We start from the raw sequence: 21256 nt of genomic DNA, 5'->3' as shown, positions 1-21256 counted from the left end.
ATTTGAGACATTATGTTTTAGTTTTAGCAAAACAAAACAAAAAAACAAAAACCAAAAAGGCTCTGAGTTTGTACCACTGTATTAAGAACACAATGGTGCTGTTGCTTGTGCATGAAAAGGTACAGAATTTCCTTGTTACCAGTTTTACAGATTTCAGTCAATCTTGTTATCTTCAGTGAACATCCTCAGTGCCCAATCCAGAGCTGATGCATGTCATTAGTGGAGCTGCTTTATTGTTTTACTTAGCATCTGCTTTTGGAGAAGGTAGCAGTTTTGTAAGAAGTTACTAAAATTGCCAGTCAGATGGAAAGGAAACATCTGAACTGAAGAAAAATTACAGATCAGTATTGATGGCAAAGCATGGAAACTAAAATTATAGTGCTAACAGACACAAACTCTTCTTGATGATTAATACATCTTTTGTTTGTTGTTAATTCTCTACCAGAGTTTTGTGATTATACCAAGCTAAACAGAACAGTTCTAAGGTGTATACATCCGTACATCATACCTGTGTCATGTCACTTTGTCTTTAACTCAGAATGAAATATCCAGATTCCTAATCGAGTGCTCCTAAATTACAAATGCACCAGTCTTTTACTTTTAAGCCTCTTGCATGGAGGGGAGGTGCATGTCCATCCTACTTCTTCAAGGCTATGGTGGAGGTTTCTGTGCCAACACTGTGGAAAGAGCAGGAGCAACTAATGTTCAGTATTGGGCACAAAACTGGCCAAATTTTTCTTACTCATAGAAAGTGAGCCTTAGATGTTTCTTGTCCAAATGTTATTCTTTATTCTCTTTATATATACTTACACTATTAGTTTTCAAAACCTTGGTTTACAGTTTTTATTTTCCTGGGCATGGTTTAGGATTTATTAGCATTGTGTGTGCACAGTGCTGCTACATTGATTTGAAAGGGTTCCTTGCAATGTACATATTCATCTTGCTTTACCATCTAATCTAACAATTGTTTTAGAGGGCACAGTAACCACACAGGAGATTGCCAAGATTTTTCATAGTGCAGACCATACCAAGTTAGCTTATATTCTCCTCATACCTTTCTTCTCATTAGTGAAAGGGCAGGAAATTCCCTCCTGGTTGCAGTAGCATAGTATCCCTGTGGGAACAACAACAGCTAATTCCCCTCTCTCACATGGATGAGTAATGAATGTCCCCCATGTTGAACTTTCTTGTGACGTGCTGAAACCAGAAAAAATGGTAAGACACAAAAGTGTGATCCTTATACACCCTTAGCAAGTAAAGCATGCACCATATGTCTTGTGTATTATTTTATCTCACCTACTGCACTGGGTTCAGGTGGGTAGGCTGAGTAGATGTGCCAACAGATCGGCTAAGGGACTATCCTGTATTTTCTTTTTTCAGGATCCAGCAGCATGAACCAGATTGCAACAAATGGGGATAATGAAGCAACTACAAAAATCATTGCACCTTCCCCAGTGAAAAGGTAGGTAGACCAGCAGTTTCCTTCCAGCTTTTAAGAGTCTGTTTATTGCATTGGACAGAACAATACATTTAGTAATCATTAATCGCAGCTTTTCTTGCCCTTAAGATTTAGGACTCTCTGATCTTCTGCTGACAAAGCTACCAGAGATAATTCATTTCAGCAAGCCCCAATCTTCTGCTGCACTGGAGCTGAGGTTCCAGGTGATGTGGAGATTGGAAACCCAGAAATCAGGGCATGTTAATGGGAAGACAGTCTCCATTTTAAACCTGAAAAAACAGATTGTGGCACAAGGGGCACTGGTCAGGATAGGCATGAAGTCCTTCATGTCTCTTCCCTACTCCCTCATCTTGGGTACAGAGGAAGCTCTGCTTGGGATGTGTGGGCAGGGAAGAGCTGGGAATGGCCTCTTCCAGCAGCGCTCTTCACCCTGCTGTCTATTATTCGTTGCACCGGTAAATCCAGGACTACAAAACTAGTAGATGTTTGTGCTTGGTTCTCAGCAGTAAAGAGCTTGCTGGGGCTCCTCTGGACTTGTATGGTCTGCTGTGTTTAATTACCAGTGCTGAAGCACACATCTCTAGTTATTAGGCATATTTGAGAGAATGAGGTGAGGCTCAGATTCAGGAAGGGGTTTATGTTCCCACCCTTACTTTTAGGGATGGACAAATCAAAAAAGGGTGATTTGACGAAACAGTGAGTCAAAAACTCAGCACCTAACATTTTTTGCTTAGTTGCCTAGATGTCTGTCTCTGCATGCCCAGTATCTTCGACAGCTTTTTTTTTTTTTTTTTTTTCTTTGAGCTGAGAAACTCTGACTGTATTACACTGTTGAAGCTGAGGTCTTTACATGCTAAGTATCTCCACTGGCTTCTGAAGGAGGGTCAAAAGATTTACTGCAAATACGTGGTGGATGGTGTTTCCTGTTGCCTAATAATCTAAACTGTTGCCCCAGAAGAGAAGAGCTGAGTTTAATTGCTCCCTCAGTTTGAGGGAATCTGAATCCAATGTTCTTGTCCCTGTGAAATAATACTACTTAACTCCATCCAGCTGAAGCAGGATGTGTTAGTAGAGAGAAAAGTACAAAGGAAGAAGGTCATCTTTGCATTGTGGTATGAGAGCAAGTATTGAGAATCAGGGGCTCTTAACTACAGTTTGTGTTCCCAATGCTATATATATATATATATATTTTTTTTTTTTTTTTCTTTTTCCCTCAGGGAATCGTTAAAACAAAAGGGATAGGCAAGTTGCAGAGCAGGGACTCTGACCATTGCAGCTTCAAAGGGTCTGGGTTTAGTTTCTTAACTTGGCACTGTAAAAGCAATTCTTGGGCAGTTTCTCACTGACTCATGTTTTTAAACAGTGTTAGTCATGTCTAAACAACCACAACAACAAAAATTGGAAGATATTTTTCTTGCATGCTTTCTATTTAGAAATTGATTTATTTTTCTCCATGTCTGTGTCTGCACATGCAAAACACCTTTCAGGGCCACCAAGCTTAGTTTGCCTGTCAGGCAACACATATCCTGTATGACGCATTTACAGTTTGGTTGTTTTCTTCATCCTGTATGATTCTTGCATTACTTCTCAGTCGTGTTTACAAAGCACTATCCAGTAGCTCTTAAGAGATGAGTTTTCACAGTTTAACATCTCATTCACTGCTGAGATACACAGTTGGTCAATTCTGTGTAAATGGTGTAAATTCAAGGTAAACCATAAATCAAAAATACGACAGTCTCCCATGAAAATCAGATACTAAAATTTTCTAAAACTTTGAGTGAACTCAGTCACTTTTTCAGCTGCGTTCCTGATGATAATACCAGTATCTGAAGAGCTGCTATGGTCTAGTTCTGACTCTAAAGTCTGCTCTGAATGAGTAATGACATAGGAAACTAATGCAGTGAATTCAACTACCACGATTATTTCTCCTTCTCTTTTATAAGATTTGAAAGCACAATTCAAATTTCTTTAAAATGAACTTCAGTCTGAGAATTGTTCTGTAGTTTATGATGTACTGCAAACAGCAACTGTTTTTGCACAGGACAGAAACATGTTTGCCTGAGTTACTTGCTTACTGTGTAATAAGCATGTGTTTTTTAGCCTGGGAGTAGACTGTGCTAATAAGAATCACTGATTAATGGGTGCAGTATTAAGAAAACATTTTACCTGTTAAAGTGTAATTTATTTTCTTTTCCTGCTGACTTACTGTAGCTTTGCATTTGGTTCACTACATGAGAATTAAATGCTTAACTCAGTGACCTGTAGTAACCAAAGTCTGAGGTTAAAAGTGGATTAGTGAGTTAAGTAGCCACGATTCCTTCATAGAGCAGTGTCTGTCACCACCTGCTCTGGGCAAAGAACTCTGGCTTATGTGCCCCTCTGTAAAGCCTTTTTTGCTGCTCAAGTTGCACTTTGGAAAGATCTGTGGTATTAATGCTTGTAGTGGGTTGCTGTCAATAATACTACTTGAAGAGCTTAGTGGAAACCAATATGGCTTAGTTTTATATCAGGTGAACTGCTTGTTCAGGCTGAAAGTGAACTCTAGAGATGATGCTGCAGGAAAAGCACAACTGCTCACTGGGGAGAAGGTGCATATAAAAACACGCTATGTCTGTAAGCCACCTTCCAACACTTGTAGTGGCAGTGAGCCATCCTGTCTGGGACCATTAAGGGGCTGGAATTTGTAAAACCTGACTATGAGAAAGCAAGGAAGAAACAGAGAGAGAGCACACAGCTGGTTACAAATACTGACACCTATTTTGTAAGCTGCCTTGACTCTCCTGGTACTTCACCTTGCAGCAGTCAGTGAAGCCAGCTCTTTCATGTTGTCAGCTTTATGCTCAGTGTCTAGCAAAGAGACAGCATAAGGAGTTACTGAGGGAGGGATGAGAAGAGTATGCTGTTCCTTGAACCTGTGGACGGTCATGTTTTGAATAGTTATCACCCATGCCTTTGTTACTCTGATCTTAAAAATGATGCAGAAGCATGATAAGGATAATCAGAGATATGTGTTAACTTATCTACTGAGAGAGATTAAATGGACCATGATGCTTTCATGGGGATAAGAGATGAGCCAGGTAGTAGATGTATGAAAAAATAACAAAGTGGAGTTTGTGATTAAGGAACAATCATTCACAGGGTATTTTTTTTTGTCTTTCCATAAATACGGAACTGTGAGGAATACAGGATGCATTTTTTGAAATGGGTGAAGATTTGAGACATAATAAAATACTTGTGCAACAGTTGGAGTTGCATAAAGCAGTGTGCTGCTACCAGGCATGATTCATGCCAAAAATACAAAAATATTCAAAAGGTGCTTAAGTAAATCCATGGAAGAAAGTTCCATCAAGAACTATGTAAAATACAAAGCAGATAAAACTTATGGTTCAATTATCTGCATGTTGTGGAAGACTGGGAGGGCATGTTGTATCTTTGCCCTGTTGTTAGACTTTTTGCCTAAGTGTCTGTTCTAATTTATTTTGAGATGAGATTGACCTTTTTCTGACTCAGTGCAGCCGTAATTACGGGATTGTAGAGCTGATTTTCAAGTCCTTCATTTTTTTTCTTCTTCCAATCTGTCTTTCTAGGAGAGATTCTTTAATATAGCAGTTGTTTGCCTTCTTTCATATGTCAGGCAAATAGCTGTTTGTCAGGGTGGGTCTCTATACCGGCTGTATGCCTCCAAGATGAATTTCTGAGAGAGGAGAGAAGATGTGACCTATACACTATGGGTTTTTAAAAATATATCTGTACTTTTATTTAGCTTTAAAAAGATGAAAAATGAAAACAGTCCAGAAACCCAAAGAAGTAAAACAAGCGCACCATGGGAGGAAAACGGCCTGCAGAGGTAAGGCAAGACATGATATCTTAGGTTTTGTGCAATGGTAAATGTCATGCCCTTGTAATAGGGTAAGGGATATTGGTATAATATATGAATGCATTAGCAGGGTCACAGGAAGTCTGTATTGCAAGTAAGAAGATAGGTCCTGACGTACATATATAATCAGTTAAAAACTAGGCAAGTACGAGTGTATGAGTAGGAGGAAGTGGTTGGTGGACAGGTGTCGTCAGTGGCTTTCCACAGAGATCTGTTCATGGACCTCTGTTTTAGAGTACATTTGTCAAAGACCTGGAAGAAGGGGTGAGAAGGTTTGTTGATGGGACAGAATTGTTTGGGATAGCGAGATTGAAAGTTGTCTGTGAAGAATGGCAGGAAGACCGTTAGAGTCTGCTTCATGATCCACTAAATGGTGGATGACATTGAGTTAGTAATTGTAAAGCAAGCTTAATGGGAGTCAAAAATAATCCTAGATTTCCAATTAAAATGAGGTGCTGCGGATTTTTGAGGGATAGCCTCATGAAAACACAACTCAGTAGCAGTCAGAAAAACAATTAGCAATTATTAGGAAAGACACAGTGAAGAATACAAGAGAACAGCATTCTGACATCAGAGAAATTTGTGGATTACGTATTTTCTGCATGAATTGTTAGTGGAGCTCTATGTCCTTATCATCAGGAAGAGAAGACTTTGAAAGGGGCAGCAAGGGTAATCAAATGTATGAATGGCTATACATGAAACCTGTACTAGGAGCAACTACATACACCAGAATTACTCAGCCTGGAAAAGAGATCATTTCAGGGGTTGTGCTAGAGATCTAGAAAATCATGAGTAGTACAGAGGAAGGGGATAGAGATTGGGATTGTATTTTTCCAGTGTAAGATCTTAGGATCTTTAGGTGAAGCTGGCTGAAGGTGATTTAAATGCACCAAGAGAAGGAAGACAGTAATCACTTCCTGTGAGTAGGAGACCTGTGGTGCTCCTTTGCAAGAAATGGCAAAAGTTAACAGGTTCCTGGGAGAGCTGAAGACAGAGGTATAACGTCTGGCTCAGTCAGTACCCTAAACTGGGAATAGTGCAGTACTGAGAGAGCACCAGGGATCTGCCTTACGTATTAAACTTCTTGCTTTGTGTAAGTGGTTGCTTACGGCCACAGTTGGAAACAGGCCACTGAACTAGGTTTTACATTGGTGTAATCCTGTACAGTCCTGTTTTCATGTGATGTTCAGATCTATACATGGTGCATCTTTTGGGGCCTCTGGTCCTACTGCAAACACTGAGTTTTCAGAGTAAGGACAAAGCAGTGTGCAAATATTTTGTTGCTAGGATAGATGTTTGTGGTGTTTAAAGAAGAACTAATGTCAGCTTGTCACAGTATAGCTTCATAGTTTAAATTGTTCCCAAGATAGAAGGAGCTTTGACTCCTAAGAGACAAAGAATGATAGGACTGAGTTTTTACAAGTCCATCTGTTGTAAAGAACTACGCAGTTTTAGACACGTAAGCAGGCTGCACGTATTGCATATTGCACAAAGATTTTTGCAGCTGCTAGTAATAATTTTCCACTTTGAAATTCATTCTTATTGAGATGAATTGTCAACTTTTTAACTGTACAGAGCAGCATTGTAATCAGCAGTATGCAGAAGGAGGGTTTTAGGAAAGCAGGAAGAAATACCTTTAGCTGGGATTTTTTGAGAATACCATATTTATCAGATAGCTGTCCTGAAAAAGAGCTAAGTATCATCTTAATCATGAGTAAAAATGTATTGCTGAGTTTAGCATAGCTGTTCAAAAAGTTCTGGAACTGCTACTGCATCAATGGACCACCTTATAGTAGCATAAACCATCGCAAACTCTGTTACGCTGTGGGAAGTGTTTCTTACATTTCTGTAGAAAGGCACAACAGAATAATCCATACAGGAATTTGAGAACCACAGTGCAGCCTACTTCTAACATTATAACAGCCTTGGGTCCCATCCAGGCTACTTCAGGCAACATGAAGCTTGAGACACCTCCAAAACAGTGGCAGAAGCTTGTGTGGATGAACAGCAGAAAGCTGGAGCTAAAATTCACACTCCAGACTGCTAGCTCTGTAGTGAAGATGTATTCTGGGATATGGAAATTGTTTTAGGACTTACACCCATAGAAAAGAATACAGGTGCATTTGAATGCCTAGCTCTGGGTTGTATAAGTCATCCTAAAGCAGTAAAATTTTATTATGCTAAAAGAACATATATATGCTTGGTTCCACATTTTGTAAGCTTAGAGCTGTTACCTTCGCAATGCTCTGTAGTCCTTGTTCTCTGTTTTCAGTGTTCAGTGTAAAATACTTATTCCTGGAAAGCAGTACTATCTGTATTTACATAGCATGCACAAATGCGCGCACACACACTGTCTTGCACATACATATATAGCTGAATGCAGGTATGTGAGCATGAGCCTTCTCGTTATTTTTGTAGACAGAATCTGGGATAGCTGTCTTAACTCTCCTGGAAGTTTAGAAGTCAATTGTTTGCTTTTCATTTTTAACTCTAGTGGGCTGTACAATTCCCCCAGTGACCGCAATAAATCACCAAAGTTTCCTTACTCTCGGCGACGGAACCCATCAGGTGGCAGCGAGAATGAGTCTGGGCAGCCAGTCAGGAGGAGGTAAGAGCCCTGAGGCTGCTCACTGTTAGTTTAGATCACAGAAAGCTTGTGTTCTTGCACACTCCATGTTCAGTAAAGGCTCCTGGGTCCTGGGAAAAGGGGTACTCTAGGGGCCCATCATTACTGCAAAAGAAAACTGAGCAATAATATAGGATTTGCTTTTGAAAAGGAATCTTTCATCAAGATTTTTGCTTGCCTGCTGTTCTGCATACCAGGAAAATGATGTTGAAAATACAAGAAATTACTCAATTTGCACTTGCATGATCCTTTCAGTTTCTGTAGCAATTTTTCCCTTTCTCTTTGTAAAGAAAGGGATTGATGGATCTTGCTTGCCCAACAATAAGCTTCTGTTACAGAGCAGTATTTTAGGTATATTTCTTTTCTATAAATGCAACAAAGATTAAATGAATGAGCCATTAAGCTGGTTTTAACAGTCCCATATGTGAATTAGAATCATAGAATTGCAGAATCACAGAGTTGTTTGGGTTGGAAGGGACCTTAAAGATCATCTATTTCCAACCCCCTGACATGGGAGGGGATACCAAATTACTTTACATTAGAGAGCATACAAGTAGAAATGTAACTATGAGTTGCTTAATGTGTTTTAATGGGTGTGTGCTGAACAGAGTAACTTAGAAAAGTGAAATAAAATGGATGGAGATATTGTGCTTTCTGTCCTGGAGTCTGTCCAAAACATGAATCAATGACAGCTCACATTATGAAGTGATAGTTTTGACAGACTACATGTTACCTGTGTGATTGGTCCTGCTGAGAGGCTGCTTTCATCACCTAAGCTAGCTAAGGTACCCTGGTCAGCTGCAGAGTATAGACAAGCATAGCTATGGTGTTGTATTCACAGTCATCCAGGATTGTCTTACGAGCCAGCACCCTGGAGCTACATTTCTTTCTGACATCTCTGATGCAATTCACTGTTTGACTTTCAAAGCCAGGGTTTGCACAAGGGTCTTTGAAGACACAGCTGTATCTTTAAGGAAATCTTCTAGATAGATGAGGAGCTTTTATATCTGCCAGGTTTCTGAGCTGCTCCAAACTTTTTATCTGCCAGTTGCTGTCTAGAAGAACAGTGAAGAAACTCACCCATCGTGTATGCTTAGTGAGCTTGTGCCTGAGTTAAAGTAAATCAGTGTAGCTCTCTTTAAGTCAACAGAGCTATGTTGATTTTCTCAGCCCCTGTAAGTGTTGACAGCAGTGTGTTTCCTGAGATGGATTTTCTGATTCATTCATAGCTTAGTTGTTAGGAGGACTTGTTGGGTTCTGTAAAAACAAAGTAATAGTGATGTGCAGAACCATCTTGAGTTTATCATCTGGGATTTCAAGTTGGTTTATCTAATAAGTAGACAGGCGGTCATGCCAATAACAAGTTTTCTCTTGGGCTACCACTCCACCAAAATGTTTTTAAAAGTCTTATCTCATATGTGAGACTGTCAAGACTGACAATAGTGGGTAGATTCTAACCTAATTATGTCTTCCTGAATCTTGGTTTTATTCATGCACTTTCCTTTTTCATCTGTTTAATAACAATAGCTGTGTTGTTTATGCTCTCTTGACTGGAATTAAGAGGAAAACAGCAGGATTTGCTATGCTGGAAACAGTAGGAAACTCTAAAGGCCAGTTTACCGTGCTCAACCTTGCAAGTCAGGCTTTTGTAATGGGAGCTTGAATGGGATCATACCTTTTAAACTTACTGTAGAGTTGCCCTGAAAAGTTTAAAACAAGCACATCCTATGCCATACTAAAGATGGGAACTTTTGTGTATTCATGTTAAGTGACCCAGTGGTTTTTCACTGAAACTTCCTTAATATTACAGGAAAACCCAAAACTGTGGTGAAGATTCAGAGTTAAAGCAAAGGAGAAGGTAAATATATAAACTATAGCAGTTATGAAATGATAGCAAATTACTAATCATATTTTAGTTCTCTGTAAAGCCTCCCTTCCTTCATTGTCCTCTGTCCTCTTGAACATTTAAAATGCTTATTGTGTTCCATTCATTTACATTTTTCTTTCCAATGCTCTGTAACATAACTTAATCACAGCACAGATCCCTACAAGCTACCTTGCACATTATTACTTCTTACCATAATAGAAATAGTTTGTGGAACTTTAGTAAAGGCTTGTCTGCAGCTTGAAAGTCAATTCCAGAAATCTGAACTCTTGGATTTTGCATCTGCAGTTTTTGTTTTGAGTTCTCTAGCCTCCCAGTCCACTTAATTCATCTGTTTTGAAAGCATGTGTATTGTCATTTGAGATTAATTGCCCTGCAAAAAGTGGGTACAGAGGCATATCCCTTCCGCTTAAACTTCATAGTCTTCTCAGTGTGTCTTACACATTTTTGCTGAATTTCTTTGTTAAGCTTCACTTCTTTTTCTGTGCAATTGTGTCTGGATGTCACACTTCCAATTAGAATGCTGGTGCAAATTCATACCTGCCCTTCTACAACTTCAGCTTTGGTCAGATATTTTGCATCTGAAGTTCTCCAGTACCATATCTGCCTGCTTTGATTCTGTGCTGTGCTTCTCCTTGCTCCTACGTTCCTGTCCTGGCTGTTGGAAAAGGGACCCAGTGCAGTTCATTTTGATGTCTGAGTCTCTTGAAGACTGCGAAAGAGAGGAGGCACTCCCAGGATCTGATTCACCACTCCAGCATGGGAAAGGAGCTCTGGCAGAGACACAAACATCTCAGGGACAATCACAGGAAGTCAGGGAAAGAGCTCATGTACTTCGCACCTGAGATAACAGATTATTTTTTGAAAGGATGTAACCATTTCAGTTTGTCAGTGATACACCCATGGTGGAGGTCCAGAACATAAAGCAGAAAGTATTTAGTTGGCATCTCAGGTGGGAACCCCAGTACTCAGAAGGGACCTCTTCCTGAAGGCTGTACACGACAAATGTACAAATTTGTTATTGTACATGTATATAGGAATAGACTCTCAACTTTCTCACGGTTTGACTACCCTCCTCACATTTTAATCAGAAAAAAAGACTGCAACGGAACATGAGCCCTCTCTGTCAATTGTTTCTCTGAAATAACAATCCTACCCCTAAGTCCCCTGCTGGGCTGTGTATGTTCTGCCTCTCTTGCATAACTGATTATTCCTTCTTTCTTGATCTACGTGTCAGACCATGTATGTATGCCACCCTAAAAATATCAAATATGTTATTTGACCATGAGAAAAATCATGAAACTTCCTTTGTAATTGTTAAAGATCAAGAGTATCTTGTGTTCCTGCACCTGACTTAGTAAATCATCATTAAAAAAAAGTATTTTATTCACTTCAGTAAAAGCTGATATGCAGTGAAAGATAGTGTTCTGACAGCTAGCATGAACAAGGTGCAACTCAGCTGGCAGCTCAGCAGTCCTCCTGTCTCTCTGTAAGTGCTTTCTTGACAGGGACACAAGGTAATTTGATGTGTAGTACCCAAAAGGTGGATCAGATTTTCATTCCTGAAAAGCTAGAGAAATATTTATCTTGATTTTGAACAAATAGGGTGTTTTAAAACTTAAAATTCTCCTGCTACGCTTTTTTTTTTTTCTTTTTTTTTTTTTTTGAACTTTTTAGGATAAATTGTTTAAATCAGAGCGGGGAAATACTTGAAATGTGGAAGAACGGTGTTGCCCTGATGGAACACCGTTTTTTTTTTTTTTTTTTTTTTTTTTAAAGTATTGCTCTCATGTTGATGTTGAGAGTCAAGATTAGATGCTATATGATATCTGATAAAATTTGGGGTTATTTGGAGGGGAACAAAAGAGATACATAAGGTCTGCTGCAGTTCTAGTGCATGTGTTGCTCTCTGAAGTGTCTGAATGTGCTTGAGCTGGTATCTTTTGGATACTGTCTTTTAATCTTTCCTTCCTTCAGGGTAACGTTTTTCTGCATTAATATTGGTAAACTTTTCCTTTTAATATCACAGAGAAACGTGTCTTTCTTGAGAGGCTGAGAGCAACAGGACACTAAACAATGGTCCAAAGGTTTTGATGAGAGTGCCAGTTTTAGGACCAAGCCCAGTGGTATCGTAATAGAGTCCTAGTTTCTAGGACCAAGGCCCTGACAGCTGGTTTGTCTGCTCCAAAATCTTGATCAGTGGTAATCAGCGATGTAAAAGTTTCAGGTAGCAGGCGCCGAGCACTTCTCAGTCCTGAGAGGAGCTTGCCTGTAGGAAGGTGCATCCCCATTTTCTTCTTGAAGCTCAGCTCTCAGTCTTACCTGTCTACTTTTGTTTCAGCCTGTTCCACCAGTCTTTTTCAGTAGTAAATAATCAGAGCCATAAATGTCACCTTACCATTTGAAGCTCCACAGTCAGCGGTAATACAGAAGTAACTGCTATAGTTCTTTTTTCCTCACATGATGCACCACCTTTGTAGCTGTGCCTGGGGTCATCTCAAAACTGTGCCGATACCAACACCAGCCACTCTGTGCACTTCAGCCTTTCAGTATCTGTAAAGATCTGCAAGAAACTCATTGTTAGTGGTGTTTCACCCAGACCACCAAACACTCAGAAAATGATTTGAGCTTATTAGAAGTTAGATGTGAATAGAAAAAGACAGATCCTGTGAACATTTTGTTTGCCTGCAAAATCAGAATGGCTGTGTAAATTTCTGTCAGGAGTCTCACAATAGGGAATAAGAAATGGACCATTATACATACAGTTCAAAGGCAAAACATTCTATACCTCAAAGAAACATTTTACTGTGGCATATACCCAAAGAATACTGAGAGATAAAATAATTCTTAAAAATACAGTGCAATGATTTGAAAGGAAAGGAACACTCACCTGTCACTGCACTCTGGGTGCACTATCTTTGAAGCAGTTATTTCTGATCAATTAATAAGAAAAAGATACTATGACTCTCAGGTGTAGACAAGCCCTGTAGGCTCCTGTAATTCTAATTTTCCTAATAATCTTTTCAGTGTTGTCCATTCCTTGTTGAGAACGTTGTGCTTCTGACATGTCAGTAGATAAATTGATCTTTAAATCTTGCTTTTCTCCTCTCCAGATCGCGATCTCGTTGTAACACCAGTAGTGGCAGTGAATCAGAAAATTCCAACAGAGAACATCGGAAGAAGAGAAACAGGTGACCATTGTATAATTTAGAGAGAGAAACATTTAACACAAACAAATGGAAAATGGACTTTCCTGAGATAACCCCAATAAAAAAAGAATCCTTTACACATATACTGTTCTCCTGAGGCAGCTTAAGGTTCTTGCTCAAATAAAAAGAAAGAGAGTTGCCAAATCACATATACACTATAAGTATATGTAACAAATCTACATTCTCCTGATGCTTGGCAAGTTCTCATTAATGAACAGCAAAATCAAATACTGGACGTATTTATAAAAGGCTTGCAATATTAATGCACATAAAGTGGATAATGGCAATGATATGATTTTCACAGTATGTACGTTAACACCTGAAAAATTTCAAATGCAGATTTTTAGCAGAAAATATGCTTTTGAGGCAAATCGACAAAATAGTTTTTAATGGATCAGAAACTTTGTGTTGTTTTTAAATGCATACATTTAATTGTGTAAATATTTTTATTTTCTAAAATGCAAAGTGTGGGCCTGAACTCAAAATGTGTACAGTGCCATTAACAGCAGTTTATATTAAGTGATGCTAGCAAGTTTTGTTTTTTATGTTCTGTTTTTCTTGTTGCTGGTAAGAAGTTGGTATAACAAGTGATTTATTTTAGGAAAAAAATCTTTTTTAAAGAGCCATATTTATGTTGCACTTGTGATAACAGCTTCGGAGTGTTACTCAGATAAGCAAAAACTTATTTTAAAAATACACATATAACTTCTTCATAATGCATAAGAGAACTCTAACTGGACAAAAGAGGAATCATTTAATAGGCAAGTTTTCTAAATAGCTGTCTGCATGGGCTGCCATAGTTCCCCACTGTTTCACCTGCAATACTATGAATGATAAATTATTTTCAGATGTTTCAGATATTTCAGATGATCAGAAGCTCTTAGAAATAATTACGTGCTAGATATGTTGAAACAGTCCTTCAGAAATATGTATTTTAAGCATAACTTCCAATAGTTACAGGGGTTCTGTAAAATCAAAGACACTGGAATGGACTGATATAAAGAATAGCTGAGCCTTGAGATTTCTTTGGCTTAAATCAGAGCATTGACACTCAGCTAACAGTAAACTAGTGTGTATGGAAGTTTTGTTTTCCAGCTGAGCTTTGAGGTTTGAATGAAATGCTGAGCATATTTTCAGTGATCGGTAGGTAAATAGTATTTTGCATTCATTTCTCATAGAACACACTTGTCAGCTTTTTTCTCCTGTGAAACTTCTTGCTCTAGGAGTTTCACAAGCAAGTAAAGGAAATTAGAGACTGACCACAAAAATGTTTTTAAGAGCTTTCTGCATTATAAAGATTGAATTATTGGAAGGATTTAGTAGTGCTTATTGTTTTCTGAAGAATAAATGGGCCTTTACCAACCTTTCGTCTGTTTGTGAAAAAAAATCTTACAATTAAAGAGAATAATCATTTGTGTAGATGGACATGTATTTTTATTTTATTTTATTTTATTTTATTTTATTTTATTTTATTTTATTTTATTTTATTTACAATCTCAGAAATGTAAGATACATTTAAAATATTAATGCTGTATCACATCTTGCTCTTTGGTGGTCACTTGAAATCCAATCAGATCAAAAGTCATCAGTGCTAAAGTCAACAAGCACTTAAATAAGCGGAAGTTCTGATACTTGTTTCCTGTCAGCAGGTACAGGAAAACCACCGGTATAATGAATTCCTGCATTTTGTTAGCAGCCAAAGCAGGAATATAATAAGCTGAAAGGGCACAGACACTGAATGACTTTCCGGTCAGCAGTGGTGAGCCAGCCCTAACAAGATTAAATGGGACAATACAGTGAGGCTCCCAAGTACTGTTACTCAATTTTATCTCTTGCATGGATTAATACTAATTTATTTCCAATTATCATAACTGGCTTCCTGGCAAAAGCTAACACAAAATTTTAGAGTTGTATTGGAATAAAATGACTGAATACTCGTGTTATCCAAAAGAATCTGATTCTGATCGTAGAAGAGTAGAATATATTGTTCACATGGGAAGAGATCACTGAACTTTTTATCGGATGAAAACAAATTTTCACAGAAAAATGGAACTGCAGGTGAGACCTATTAAAGGTAAAACAGTAGAAAAAGATTAGGGGGAAATTTGTTACTCAATCTCAATCAGTCTTTGAGGTTTCACTCCAGCATATGAATGTTTTATGCTAAGGAAGTATTTACATTATGATGAAGAACCTATGATGAGTGTATTTTTGTCACAGAAGAAATACGTCTTTTTCAAATGCTATGGTCACAATTTATTTTGTGGATATAAATATGTTATACTAGTAAACAAGATGTACTGAAGTATAGTATTCTGCTTGACTAAACTTAGAAGATCTGTTACATTAAGATCACAGAATCACAGAAGGGCTGAGGCTGGCAGGGACCTCCAGAGGTTATCTGGTTTGACCCCCTTGCTCAAGCAGACACCTAGAGCAGGTTGCAATGACTGGAGCACCTCTCCTATGAATACAGGCTGACAGAGTTGGGGCTGTTCAGCCTGGAAAAGAGAAGGCTCTGGGGAGACTTTAAAATGGCCTTCCAATACTTAAAGGGGGCCTACAGGAAAGGTGGGAATGGATTATCAGACCAGATAGTGTCTCTGCATTCCTCCCAGATTACCTGTCCCTGCTTCCAATCTCTATGCTTCCTTTTTGTATGTGAGTTTTCGACAGGAGCTCCTTGTTCATTCACACAGACCTGGCATTTTTCCTGACTTCCTATTCACTGGAATGGGCTTCTCTTGAACTTGGATGAGGTGATCATTGAAGACAAATCAGCTTCCTTGGGCCCTTTTTCCTTTCAGGGCCTTATCCTACAGTACTCTTCCAACCAGATCTTTGAAGCAAAGATCTGCTCTCTTGAGAGCAAAGTCTGCTCTCTTGAATTATGCTATTGTGATCTTGCTTTTTGCCCTCCTCCCAACATCAAGATCCTGAATGCCACCATCTCATGGTCACTGCAGCCAAGACTGCCTTTCACCTTCACATTGCCAACAAGCCAGTCATTATTGTACACTGACCATAAATGATAATTATATGCTGAAATAATTTGAATGTAATTTCAGGAGTCAAGTTGCTTGGCTTAAGAACTAAGGGAATTTATCATTGGGTAAACATAGCTTGTTTTCATATTACCTTGAAAAGGGGAGAAAACATCTCCACATCAATAGATGAGTGACAATAGTCTTCTAGCTTTCCATTTTACCATCACATACAGTCTTTCTGCAGACAATACCCAGTTTGTCACTGTGATAGCCATTGATCTTAAGTCAATTTATTTCACATGCCAGTGAGAACAATTTTGTTTTTGTAAGGCATGGATCAATTTGTTACTATGTGGGAGCAAAATGTGAAAAAATAAATGGGAACTTGTAATGGAATTGGAGTACAAGGGCAATGTTTTTCTATCAAAAGAACTTTGAAATAGAAAATTAGATTTTGAGTTAAATTTCTTTACAGTTTTATATGGGTTGTCAATTCTGTTGTTAGAGTGTTAAAGATTCTGCCCCTCAATAATTATGATTTGATCATTTAATCTAAATAATGTATTCTATGTAGATGCTGTGTTACCTTGGTCATCCTTTGTATAGTTAAACGTAAGCATAGTACCTTTTTTTGCAGCTGCAAAATTAAAACCTTATTGCCTTGTATCTCCATCTAACAGAGTTCTGTGATACAGTGGTACTTTTTAAGCAACAGCCGTATGTGTGAAGTAGTTGATACTGTTTATACCATGTGAGATGATTGCTGTCTCCACAAATTGGATTATTCAGGATGAAAATCACAATTCATTACTTGTTGATGTGTGAGTTCTTCTACAAAAACCTTAGATGCTTATGTTAATCCATGCCACCAGATTACAGGTTTAAAAAGACCTGCTTAGAAATCAAAACCTGATATTGTCATCTACCCCAGATGGTTGGTGCCATTTAGTAGAGTTGTGGTGCTACAGTAGTTGGGAATGTAGCTCAAAACTCTTTATGCATGTGAGAGAAGATCAGATTAAAGGAAAAGCACCAGCCTGCTTAGCCAGTTCAGCCTGATACTATTCAAAATTCAACTAGAAAGGTACCTATGTACTGAAGAGCAACAACAACAGCACACTTTGCATTGTCTCCACCAGGTAATTAACTCATATCTGATGGTTTGTTTGTTCTACCTGTTGTCTTCCTGTTGTCGTTATTGTTAAACTTCTCTGGTTTCTTCAGTATGCCAGTCATACTGTCCTGTCAGGTAACCTACTCTTGCAGCAGTATTTTCCAGGAATGTGTTTAAATCCTTGTTGAATTTTGAATTCAAATAAAGTTTAAATTCTGGGCTGGGAAGACAGGTTGAATTCAAGTTGTAGGCATGTTTTTGATGGCTTAGATTGTTCATTCTTTCACTTAAGCTGTTTCTAGGTAGCAAATCAGTGAGTTTTCATTTACATGGGTTCTTGCATTTTATGTACTTTGGGAACATGAATTAAAATTAAGCAAGATAAAAATAAAAAATTTTCCATTGCAGTGGCTGGATTTCTGATGAAATAAAAAAAAATAAATATGTACTTAATCTCTTCCTCTGAGCATCCTGTCTTGGAGACCTCAGACTAAACTGGTACTTCTTTTGCAGATTACGGCAAGAGAATGACATGGTTGACTCAGCTCCTCAGTGGGAAGCTGTGCTTCGTCGACAAAAGGAGAAAAACCAGGCAGATCCGAACTACCGGCGATCCAGGCACAGATCTCGATCGTATGTACCCACTTTGACATGAAAATTAAGCCTGCTGTGGCATGTTAAAAGTAGGAGGAATATCTCCAGCATGGTTATTGCTCATAGCTGCTGAGGAGCAGCAACCTTCACGTCTGATATCCTTAAATTAGCAGATTAGTCTTTGAGGTCTAATTCCCTTACCATAGTGATTTAATTTGCAAGGTATGAGTAGGGGCTTTGTATCACACCTACTCAGTCTGTAACTGTAACTCACTCCATTACCTTGGATGAAGTCCTGGGTGGTTTTAGCTGCGTAACGAGGGCAGTGATTCCTGTTTCTGGGAAACCATTCAGATTTATATGATGGGTGCAGGAATTCTTGTGAAGTGTGTTTATGCATCTTAAATCAATACAGAGTCTGCAGGATTGTTCCAGGTGAGACCAACTACTGATGTCTCCATGTCAAATTATCATTAGTACCTATCAGCTGGTGATTTTATTGCATCCCGAGAGCATACTTCAATGATGGAGCTAGGCTGCTAGGCTGCCCTGCTGAAGGCTGGTTTTGACATGTCAAAGTTGTCAGCTTGTAAAATAATTTCTATCAAACTGATGAAGATATTGGCTTATTTTAATGCGTTTTTAATGGCATGTGTTGGGAGGGCAGGGCAAGGAGAACAGCTGGGAGGGAGGTGTTGGGAGACAAGGCAAGAGGGAGCAATTTTTGAAACTCTGTCCCCATCTTCACTGCCTGGCTAAAATATATGAACTGCCGAGCTCTGATGCTGATGGCATGACAGGTGACTTCTATAACACACTTAGGTAGATACTTCCCTTTAATGTCTTAACTTTTTATTTCATGTGAAGACTGGACCAACAGAACCTGTATAGTCCCTTAATGGACTATTTCATTCTTACCTACTGAAGCTGTAACCTGGACTGAAGTTTCTGGTATTAAAATCTCCTTCAGCTGTGTTCTCAGTTACCCATGGTGCTGAAACTCACTTCTATCTCATTTCATAGCTTACAGTTTTCATATTTTTATGAGAAAGATGATTTACCATTAAAATTCCAAATGTTGGAATTTATGCTTTAACTGGTTTTGTACAGACTTGTTCACTTTCACATGCACAAAAGTAAAATGTTATTAGATGCAATTATACAATCATGTATTACTAAAAATCAGGAATATTAAAACTCTCTTGTATGGCCACCACAAAATAAATACAGGTGATCAATTTTGATTTTTATTTATTTATTTATTTATTTATTTTACTATGTATAAAGTGCTGTAAACTGGGAAATGCACTCAGTTAATAATGGCTAGATTAAATTTATAACTGACTTTTCTTTTTTATGTTGTACCAAGTAAATGTCATCTGTTGGACAGCACAGGCTCCCTCTTGTGGCTAACTACGGTTATGAAATGAGTTTTATTTTCAAGCACGGTGACATTCTGGGTTATATTTAATTTAAATTACTGTTAGCAAAAACTCTAAACACATGTTATTTTACAAAGAAAAGGAAGGTCCTAGAGAACACAAAGAAAGGGGAACGTCCTGAAGATTTTGGATGATTCCTCACTTGTTTTGTTGATGATGATTATATTCTTCGCTTTTATCTCATTCTTCCGTTAAAAACAAAAAACAAAAACGCAAACAAGCCCAAACCCCGAAGTATGGCATAGATAATTAATAGATATTTAATGTGTGAAAATATGAGCTGAAAAAGTAAAAAGAGAATTCTTTTTAAAAGGGCTTTTATAAAAGTTTAGTAAAAGGCCTTTAACTGTTTGAATGGCCAAATCAAATAAGATGGATAAGCCTTAGCTGCATTAGGTTATAAGAGCAGTTATTTAATTTAATTTGGCTTAGCTGCTTGCTTACATGACTGGATGCAGGTCAGAGGCAAGGGAAACAACTGATTTCTTAGAGTGTAGGGTATGGGTATTTTTATTTTTAAATCTGGTCATATGGTCACTTCAATCTGCACGTTTAACAACTGCTAGAAAACCTTCATTTTAATAATACAAATAAGTCTTTCACATCAAGTTCCTTATTACATTCAGGATAACTAGAGATTCATTTTGGAAGTGTGAAGTAATGGCTGAAATATTTTTATTGTTTTTGGTGCACTGCATTTCATTTTTTTGATTATGAGCAATATTAATCATTGTTGATGGCGGGGGTTGGTGTCTCCTTGGTCTCAGGAATAAAAGTAGTTGACAAGAATTTGACCTTTCTTTCTTGTAAAAGAATCAGCAGATAGAGAGAGCTCCCAATTCTAGTTCTACAGGGTTTATTTTCAAGAGTTCACGTAAAACATCTGTGTAGCCAAAGGGCTTTTTTAATTAAGAAGAATGGCCATTAAAATTCCGTGGCTATTTAAATTTACCATTTGTGAATCAAACTGAAATATTAATAAGGGTGCAGATGCAGACACACAAAATAATATAGACCTTATTAACATGTAGGGTTGTTTGAGCTTGTAAAAACAGAATAAGAAAAAAACAAAACAAACAACAACAACAACAAAAAAACAGAGACTCACCACTTGCCAGGAATTCCCAATAGGTATCTTGCACATTAGAGAATTTGATTAGTAAAAAATTAGAAACTGTCCAGAAGCCATTGTGTGTTTGAAACGTGATTCGGGTACTGCACTAGGACAATCTGTGTATATGTTGTGTTCCTGAGCCATAAGTTCTCAAACAATTCGTAATAGAAAAGGTGAAACAACATGAAAGAGGGATTGTGGTCTGGGTTGAATGTCACAGGCTTATTAAGTGCTATACAAACTTGAATTTCCAATGCAATATTCACAATACCTACATTACACCCTAGCAAGACTACTCTTTTTATAGGCTTTTCTTCATTTTGGAGTAATAATGATCCTGCTGCCTTCACAGGAAGCAGGAAAAAACCTTTCACAGAAAAATGCTTCCATTTAGATACTTGACCTGCATCATATTTCTGAATATTCTTTCATTGGGAGTTAACTCAGATAAATGCTGTGAGGTTATCCTAGTGTTGTAACACTTCGTAAGCAGGTGGAAAATAAATAATGTTATGATGAGAATACCTAAAAGCATTTACTTGAGGAATGATTGTGTTTAGTTATTTTCCTTTGTACTTTTTTTCTTTTTCTTCATGGGATGCCGTATTTGAAGCTACCAGTATTTTACAGCAGAGGCTTCCTCATTAGTGTTGTTGTGGGGTAGAAGGAAGAGGAGGAGGGAGAGATGGTGGAGATAACAGAGTTAAACACCCAGACCTGGCTGCAGGAGGCACAGTTCCTAGAGAATGTAGAACTGAAGGTGACTTCTTATTTAACCATTCACTTCCCACACAGCTCCACAGATTATTAATTCTTAGTGCTGGTGAGGTTTTATATGATGTTTGGTGATACTGTGAGACCTACGGCTGCATCCTGAACAGTTGTATTTCCATGATCAGATGGGTTAGTGGTGTGCACAATGCCCTGCTGTAGTGGGAGTCCTGGGTTT

The 21256-nt window shown here is 38.1% G+C and overlaps 1 protein-coding gene across 1 annotated transcript in view; it reads left to right on the top strand.

Annotated features, from left to right (window-relative positions):
• Positions 1-21256, top strand: part of EPB41L4A (erythrocyte membrane protein band 4.1 like 4A) — a 130543-nt gene that overhangs the window by 97656 nt on the left and 11631 nt on the right. The window contains exons 13-18 of the mRNA XM_082783368.1: positions 1381-1462; positions 5223-5306; positions 7831-7944; positions 9773-9820; positions 12961-13038; positions 17671-17790. Coding sequence (XP_082639494.1) covers positions 1381-1462; positions 5223-5306; positions 7831-7944; positions 9773-9820; positions 12961-13038; positions 17671-17790 — 526 coding nt within the window. The remainder of the gene's footprint in view (positions 1-1380; positions 1463-5222; positions 5307-7830; positions 7945-9772; positions 9821-12960; positions 13039-17670; positions 17791-21256) is intronic.

This window comes from Aythya marila (genome assembly GCF_965140915.1).
Source record: "Aythya marila genome assembly, chromosome: Z".
Lineage (NCBI taxonomy): Eukaryota > Metazoa > Chordata > Aves > Anseriformes > Anatidae > Aythya > Aythya marila.
Note: the sequence above shows the minus strand (reverse complement) of the source record. Positions and strands in the feature narration are given on the sequence as shown.